At 55.8% G+C, this 8,481-nt stretch overlaps 1 protein-coding gene across 1 annotated transcript in view; it reads right to left on the bottom strand.

Annotated features, from left to right (window-relative positions):
- Positions 1–512: 512 nt before the first annotated feature.
- The window catches only part of LOC104511483 (serine/threonine-protein phosphatase 2B catalytic subunit gamma isoform-like), a gene marked incomplete at its 5' end in the record, with an annotated part of 8,761 nt that continues 792 nt past the window's right edge, over positions 513–8,481 (bottom strand). The window contains 10 exons of the mRNA XM_010154113.1: positions 513–607; positions 1,304–1,401; positions 1,955–2,036; positions 2,987–3,013; positions 3,728–3,805; positions 4,886–5,011; positions 5,594–5,688; positions 5,769–5,846; positions 6,380–6,519; positions 6,654–6,799. Of these exons, the coding sequence (XP_010152415.1) occupies positions 513–607; positions 1,304–1,401; positions 1,955–2,036; positions 2,987–3,013; positions 3,728–3,805; positions 4,886–5,011; positions 5,594–5,688; positions 5,769–5,846; positions 6,380–6,519; positions 6,654–6,799 (965 nt within the window). The remainder of the gene's footprint in view (positions 608–1,303; positions 1,402–1,954; positions 2,037–2,986; positions 3,014–3,727; positions 3,806–4,885; positions 5,012–5,593; positions 5,689–5,768; positions 5,847–6,379; positions 6,520–6,653; positions 6,800–8,481) is intronic.

Here is an 8,481-nt window from a genome sequence, read left to right as displayed (position 1 = left end):
GGGGGCTGGGGCAGCCCCTCGGGAACCCCCCGAGGGGGGGCGAGCACTGCAGCACGCAGGCTACGGGGACACGGCACCGCGAGCGAGCTGACAGCTCGGGCTGCCTTCCCACTCTGGCTGTTCCCATGCCTGGAGCAGAACTGGGACATGGAAACCGTTATGGCTGGTAAGAAAAAAAAAAAAAAGAGGGGAAACCACCCTCTTGCTCCTCCTCTGCGGGCAGAGAAACCCAGGAGTTGGGGGAGCGAGACTGCATCCCCCCACCCCCAGGAGTGGTATTTATCCCTGAGCTGTTTAATCGAGGGAAGGCAATCCCAGAAAAAGCCTCTTCCGAGCGGGCGGGAGACGGCCCAGTGCCGACGGGAAGGGGAGAGCGGGCTGGGACGATGCCAGCATCCGAAGGCAGGCGGCAGGAAAGGATTAAAACACCAGATTACAGGATTCCCTCTGGGGACACATGTTACTAGGCTAACTCATTCCCTGACCACCGGCCAAGCTCCCTCCCCGCGAGCTCAGAGCGCGCTCAGGCACACCGGGCTGTTGAGGGAGGGCAAGGAAGGATCGGCCAGCAGGAACAGACGCCTCCAAAACCGGCTCAAAACCGGGGCTGGGAGGGGAGAGAAACCTCAGTGCGAAGCATAAAGGCCTGGAAGAAATCCCTTCCACGAAGTCTAAGCTTCCCTGGAATTGGCAATTTACAGGGACCGGGTGGGAGGGGTTTCGTTCCACGAAGAACAAGCAAGCAGGCGGGTGCTGTTCCACTCCCCCGCGCGCTGGCACACACCAGCAGCCGACGGGGGAAGCAGAGACGCTTCTCATGCAGCGTCAGGAGGGAAAGGAAGGACAGAAGGCGTTGCAGAAACACAGAGCGAAGCAATGCATGTGCTTTAGGCGGGGTGCTTGTCTCCCTCACCCCACACCATGGGTACACGGGGATATCTTGGAAGGTTCTCCACAACCCCACCTACATTCATGCTTCCTCCTGTTTCTGGATCCTTCCTCTTCCTCGGGCTGGACCTTCTCCTGGGTCCCCTGGGCCAGCCCCTGGGGCTGGACCCTCATCTGGGTCCCCTTGGCCATCCCTTGGGGCAGGACCCTCTCCTGGGTCCCCTGGGCCTGGACCATTCCCTGGGTTCAGACCATCCCCTGGGTCCCTTGGGCCTGGACCGTCTCCCGGGTCTGGACCCTTTCCCTGGGTCCCCCTGGCACCCTGAAGTACACCCATGGGAACAGAGCAAATGTTTTTTGGGGGCAGGTAAGGGCCAGGTTTAACGCTGCCGGAGGGGGGATCATGCATACTCACCGGTTTGCAGGGTCTGCCTCCCCCCTGAGAGCACTCCCAGGGGCAGCGTACCTGTGGGAGTCAGGCCTTTGAGGGTCAGCACGCTCTCGCTCTCCTCTCTGCAAGCAAGAGGGGACACAAGCAGTTACCCAGAGGTCCAGGCAGTGGTCATTCAGGTCCACAGCGAGCAGCATGGAATCGGAGCCTGCCCTGGGTCTGCCCTGCCAGGCACCCGGCACATCCCTGCCTCGGACATACCAGGCCTCAGCCATAGCACATGCACCCCGAAAGGGCTAAATTCTTCCCGGAGAGGGTGGGGGGCACAGGTTGCCCAGAGAAGCTGTGGATGCCCCATCCCTGGGACTGTCCAAGGCCAGGCTGGATGAGGCCTGGAGCAACCTGGTCTAGTGGAAGGTGTCCCTGCCCATGGCAGGGGGTGGGACTGGGTGGGCTTTAAGGTCCCTTCCCACCCAAACCGTGCTGTGAAATACACCTCTGTGGGCAAAGCACTCGAGAGGAAGGTTTCTGGGAGTCACACCACCAGGAATGCAGAAACCACCCCCCTCGAGCCTTCGCCATCTGCTCCGAATCAACGGCCTCGGACGGTTTTTCCCCCCTGGCAGGACTGGGCTCACCCTGACTCAGACCCCAAACCCCAAGATGCTCCCTTACCGAAGGACCGAGAAGACGCGTGCCATCTTCCCGATGGCTCTAATCTTATTCCTGATGATCTCTTTACGGACTGTCGTCCCACCTTAGGGAGAGAAAAGAAACCAAACACCGGCATGTTTAAGGCTTCCCGCTTTCCTGGCGCAGGTAATGTCAGCATGAAGCACCTGCCTGACTCCAGGAAAAGAAACCACGGATTACAGATTCACAGCTACGCTCCGGAGAGAACAGTGCCGAGAGGATGGCGGTCAGGATGGCAGCGAGAAGGGCAACACCAACGAGATGGCACACGGACTTAAGGGTCTAAAGAGAGTAGAACCACCAAAGGGAACGGCTCGGCCGGGTCTTGTCCGGAGCTCCCCGGGGTCGATCACACTACACAGGACGTAACACAAATGACTCAGCCACGTAGACACAGTTTGGCAAGGCAGAACACTGACGAGTCTGATGAAGGCCGGGCTGTGCTCGCCGCGGGGAAGGAGTGTCAGGCAAGCATCAGCTTTGGCATCCAACGCGCACAGTGAAGGGTTGGCCGGAGCCTCGCGACCCTGCTCTGACCCCACAGACACACAGTGAGATACGTGAGCTCCCCCTTCCGCTTCAGGCGGACCGAACGGGAGAGGGAGAGCATGGAGGGGAAGTGAAACCAAGGAAAAGAGGTAACAAATACATCTCCTCTCAGCTGAGATTCCTCACGTGGCCCAACTACACGTTAGGACAGTAGAAGCCAAACCAGAGGTCTAACATGCACCGATGGCTCAGCCATGCACTACGTGGCTGCATTCAGAAGTCAGATAGAAACGTGACCCCCATTTCGAGTTCCTGGAGGAACGCAGAAGGGTTAAAAACAAAACCAAAACAAAAAAACCAAACCAAAAAAAAAGAAACCACACAACCCAAAACACACGGCGCTTATGTTAAAACTGCAAAGGGGATGAAGAGACTGCCCCACTAGTCAGCTAGTCAAATCCACTCTGAGGAATCTGGTGGCACAGGCAGTGAAAATTAAGCTTGTAGCAAATTCTAGCTGGGTACCTTTCTGATAGCTTGAAATGTAGTGATCTTCAGGGAGAGGAGACACCAAGAAACAAGTAGATGAAGACAGAGATAGAAGAAACAAATTTAATTTCCATGGGAGGGAGAAAGAAAAAACAAAAACCAAAAAAAACCAACCAAACCAAAACCAAACCACAAACCAAACCAAAAACGGAATGCAATGGGAGAAGCGGGTTAACGTCTCGACCTGTCGAGCGAAGCAGCCGCACCGCGTCGGACCACAACGGTGTTCTGCTTCTCCGCGGGTCCGCCTCGTGCGCCGCCTTGCACGGGGCTCCCCCCGGACCTCCCCCCCGGGCATGCTGACGGCCCCACGCTTCCTCTAGGTCAAAGCGACACCCCCACCCTCCCCGGGTATGGAAACTGCAGGAAACGAGGGGGTTTTGGGGGTGACACAAGGAGCCGCTGGATAGAGGAGTTCACTGCGACGGATGGGAAGACTGCGGGGGGGGGGGTTTGGGACAGAAAACGTAGAATTGAGGGAAAAAATAACACTGGGGACGCCGTCTCCGTAAGGAGCAAGAAACCATTCTCCAGAGAAGCGTCTGCCGCAGCGACTGTGATTTAATTTCTCCGGGAGCGAAGGAAAAAAAAAAAGCGTTTCCTACCCAGAACCGCACAAGGGTTGGCCAAAGGGGGAACTGGAGACCTTGGCCGGACACGAGGCGATAAATCACCCCCCCACCCCAGCAGCAGCGCGGTCGTCGCGGCCGTTTTTACCTTCCAACGTCTCATCGCCATCCGAGATCAACTCGTCATCGGAGCATATGTTGAGGATGTTAACGAGCATTTCTGTGACTGCAAGAAGCAGAGAGGGAGATTAGGGAGGTCTGGAGCGCATGCCTGGCACACAGAGGGATTGGGAGGACGAGCTGGACGTGGAAAGGGTTTCAAGGTCATTTATACGTGGGAAGTGGAAGCCCAGAGATGCTTTTAGCCGCACACTGCTGGTACCTCACAGCGGTACCCATGGCAGACACACTCCCAACCTTCTGCCAAGGAGGTGGATGCAGTCCAAGCACATCCCAGAGGAAGCAGATGTGGGGAGCGGGGCATCAATGCTCACAGGGAGCAGCCGGGGCTCGCCGAAGGTCCCAGCTCTCCCGCCCCGCACACCTGGAATGTCAGATGTGGGGGAGGATTCAACCTGGGGTTCCTCAAAGTCAAAAAACCTTCGGCACTTCACACCATGAAGTTGTGCTCCCAACGTACGAGGCCGGGGTGGAATTTAGACTCACCGGGAGATGTGAAAACCTTTCTGCTGAGGCAAAGTCTCGGTCGTGTTTTAAGCTGCTTCATCTCCTCCAGAACGAGATGAGCCTTTAAACTGAAGCGAATGCTTCCTTTCCGGTGGGTCACAAGCCAGCAGGAGGTTTTAACCTCTCCCTTGCAAACCCAGAGGATGAGAAACGTCCCCAAACTCTGAGGTGGGGCTACACCACCCGAGATGGGCTCCACCCAACAGCGAGAACGGATGGTCTCGGTGATAAAAACTTTCTAAAGCTGCTATCTTCCACAGGAACTTTGCCCAGGTATCTGGGGATCTCCTTGAACCTGAGCTGCTTTCCAGTGCTACCTGGTATTAAGGAGATCCAACGCTCCCCCAGCACACCCGGGGACAGGTCTCTAGCACTTGGAGAGGGTGGGAGCACTGGGACAGGTTCCCAGAGAAGCTGTGGATGCCCCATCCCTGGAAGTGTCCAAGGCCAGGCTGGATGAGGCTTGGAGCAACCTGGTCTAGTGGAAGGTGTCCCTGCCCATGGCAGGGGGTGGGACCAGGGGGCATTAAGGCCCTTCCCAACCCAAACCATTCCGTGATTCTATGGTACTATGACCAGTCACTGGGCAACTCATGAGAGAGATTTGGGTTTCTCTTACCCTTTTCCCCTACGAAAGGCAAAGACCACGTGAAGACATCCATGAAGTTTGGAAGCCAGTAGGGGTGAGGGGAACAGTTGAACTGCCTGATGTTCATGACGTTGTTTTCGTATTTCAGTACGGCAGCTGGGAGAGAAAAAGGAAAGACAACGCACGTCCACGGGCACGGCCAACTCCTGGGAGCCGTAGCTGTGCTGCGGGAACTTTGTTATCCACCAGATAATCCCAGCTCCCCAGAGCGGGAACAGACTCTTCCAGCTCCCCCCTTATGTCACTTCTAAGCCCACCGCGAGAGCGAAGGGCAAGTGAGAGCTGTTGGCACTTCGGCAAAGCGGCAGCGATGAACGCAGAGCCAAGCTCCAAAGCGAGCGGCACGCAGCTGAGGAAAGCTCCCCACCACGGGGAATTAAAAGCTTGCCTCTCCTTCCCCTTCACGGCAGTGTTCATCAAAAGTGCTCGGCCGACACGGGGCTGGAAACGGAAGCGTTCTCCGAGGCTTCGTACGGTGACAGCTAATTGCCACAGTAACACATTAAGTCTTCACGACAGAGAAGGCAGCCCCTTCCAGCTCCTGACACCTAAAGCTCGCTCAATGCACACCAAGAATGCGACTAGAGAGGGCGGAGTGGGCAGGGGAAGGTGGAGAGGGATTTCAGGGACAGTACGGACACGCCAAGAGCAGCGGAGACTCGCCCCTGCCAGCCTTACCCTTGTTGTTATAGACATCTAGGTAATTTGGTGCAGAGAAGATTGTGATTAATGACGGAAAGCCTGTTGTCTGGCTCTTCCTGTACATTCGGTACCTGAAAAACAGGTCAAGTGTTAAACGTGTCTTGCTACGGGTAGCGGGGAGCCTGCTCAGGCAGCAGGCTGCGGCACTTACCCAGCGTCCTGGGCTTCGTGAGCTCGGATGACAGATAACAAACTATTGTTCTGCAAAAATTCACACACTGCAGGGTAACTGGAAGACAAAAAGCAAGTAGGGGTTACCACAGCAGAAGAGAGAGCACCCGTGGCCTTGGTTTCAGGAGCCAGTCACCTGCAGCATCCCGGGGGCTGCGTCCAGCATCCCCAAGCCAGGCCAGCAGGTATGACATCATTCAAAAATTAATTGGGAAGCGCTGTGTTGAACAGAGCCCTGATGCCAAATCCTCCCTACCAGCCGGGCTAACAAGTGGTCTGTCAGCACCAAATGCTTCTCTTTTAGACAGGAAAAGGCTATTTCCTAGAGCTCCTGGTACTGCCCAGTGCCTGAAAACCACTCCAAAGGCACCCTGCCAGCTACAAGCAGCATCTCTGCTGTCCGAGACAATTCCACAGGGCAGCACATCCACAGAGAGCTCGATATTGGTGCATTAGAGCCAAGGGGAGACTGCTCCAGGGCCAGGTACACTGTGAGGTCCCACAGCGACTGGAATAGGAATTTATCTCCCTCTACACCTTAGCGTAAGGGGTGACAAAAAGCTCTAGTCCACCCGAGCCCCCCAAACTCACCTGTAGAAATAGGAGCAGCCGCGAACAGTGTTGTGGGCGAAATGCTCCAGCGTTTTCTCGTTGCCGTAATCCTCCGAGGGATCGGACCAGAGCAGGTCACACATCGGACCAAAAGCTGGAGGCTCCTTAAACCTGTCTAACTGGAAAACGTAGCCAAAGTGAGGATGATGCTGGCGAAGGCTGCAGCAGCATCCACATCCCAGCGGCATGGCGGGGATCCAGCCAGCCTACTACGAGGTGTAAGGTAGGTGAAAGGACGCCGGAGATGACTTACTTTCCTAATGTCATCTAGACACGTGATTTCTGGAGACAGTCCTCCGTGCACACACAGGAACTGCTGGTTTAAGAGGGCAGCAAGAGGAAGACAGTCAAATGTATCCATACACGCATCATACACTCGCTCCGAGTACTTGATTCGACCTGGAAAGATGGAGGGTAGGGAGGGGGGAAGAGAGGGAGGAAAGGAATTCATTTGCACAACAAAGACTTTTTTTTTTTTAATCTTTTCATTTCTTTTGAGTCATTCAGGCAGCCAAACCTACGTGACAGAAGCAGTTTTGATCAGCCAAAGCCCTGATAACGAAGTTCAAGGAACCCAAGCCCCGAGGCGATAAGGAAACCCCGTGTCCACGGCCCAGCAAGGCGGACTCTGCACCCCCCCCCCGTACCAGCAAAAACGCTGACACGGAAAACACGCGCTGGACATGGCAGAAAGGCTGAAAACTCCCTCTGGGGTTTTCTTCTTCTAGAAGACCTGCACTGCGATTGACACAGCGAAGAGGCTGGGTGTTTGCCACGGATAGAAAACTTGGGATGGTAACAAATCCAGCCTTCCGACGCTCACACTGCACCTCCGGACTCGGTCTCACCGGCCTGAGCTGCTGGGCAGACTGCACTCCAGGAAACACAGCAGCTCTCCAGCTTTGCAGAGCAGCAGCACAGGCATTTAGGACAGGAATTGCCTTTTTGGCCGGACACGAGTGCTTTGAGTTGGAATTTGACCAAGATGCCCCCAGATAAACGAAGCTTCACATGGGCTCTTTCAGGGCCACGATCTCTGCTGGGTGTCTCACCTTCACCTGGGGTGAAGGGGATGTTTCAATCCATCAGAGATACCACAGCCTTTCCGAAGGCAGCCGAGCTTTTACAGCAAGCCTCCGCCTGCAGAAATCTCTCAACGCTTCCCATTAGAACCCCAGGATGGTCTGGGGGGGAAGGGACCTTAAAGCCCCCCCAGTCCCACCCCCTGCCATGGGCAGGGACACCTTCCACTAGACCAGGTTGCTCCAAGCCTCATCCAGCCTGGCTTTGGACACTCCCAGGGATGGGACATCCCCAGCTTCTCTGGGCAACCCGTTCCAGCGCAGAGCTGGCTGGTGCGTCCCGGCTCAGTTCTGAGCGAGCAGATGTCCTGACCTCGGTACCGACCAGCCTTACGCCACCCAGCAGCACCCAGAGCCGAAGGGATAAAGCCTGGACTTGTGCCTGGCCTGTAACTAGTTCCTGGGGTCGGGTTCTTGAGAAACTGTCCCCTCCGAGAGCATTTCTGGCTTATACCTTCTCAGTGCTGTGAGGAACGACCATCATCCTCCACGGAGAGGGGTCGCTCCCCAGCCTTTCCTCATGGCTGGTTTAAAAATAAATACGTAAATGCTGCCCAAAACTCTCGTTAACTCAACTAAGATGATCTGAAAGGTGATGATTCTCCCTAGCGCAAACAGGGAGGAACAAATCCTTCGCCTGCTTCCAATTGCAGCCAGCAATCCCCGCTGCGGGCTCTGGAGCTCCAAGTCAGCTGGTGGTTAATTATACATCCCTGGGCCTGCGAATTGGGGCTGGGGGGGCACATGCAACCAGCTCATCAGCGAGATGGGGACAACGCGCTCACGTTTCTTCCAGCCGCCCTTCTGCTTCGGAAGCAGGAGGCCCCAGCGAGACACTCAGCACCTCACAGGACTTAGATATTTGGGATTTTCTTTTTAGCAGGAGCTGAAACAGGGGAAGAGCTGTGCACGCTGGGAAAAGACAACGCATACCGACAGCACTCATGGCAGGCACAAAAATCAAGCTCCACCCCCCCGGCCCCTAGTGACAACACCTTA

This window comes from Eurypyga helias, unplaced genomic scaffold (assembly GCF_000690775.1).
Source record: "Eurypyga helias isolate BGI_N326 unplaced genomic scaffold, ASM69077v1 scaffold25926, whole genome shotgun sequence".
NCBI lineage: Eukaryota > Metazoa > Chordata > Aves > Eurypygiformes > Eurypygidae > Eurypyga > Eurypyga helias.
The sequence above is the reverse complement of the archived record's forward strand: the minus strand, read 5'-3'. Positions and strand labels throughout refer to the sequence as shown.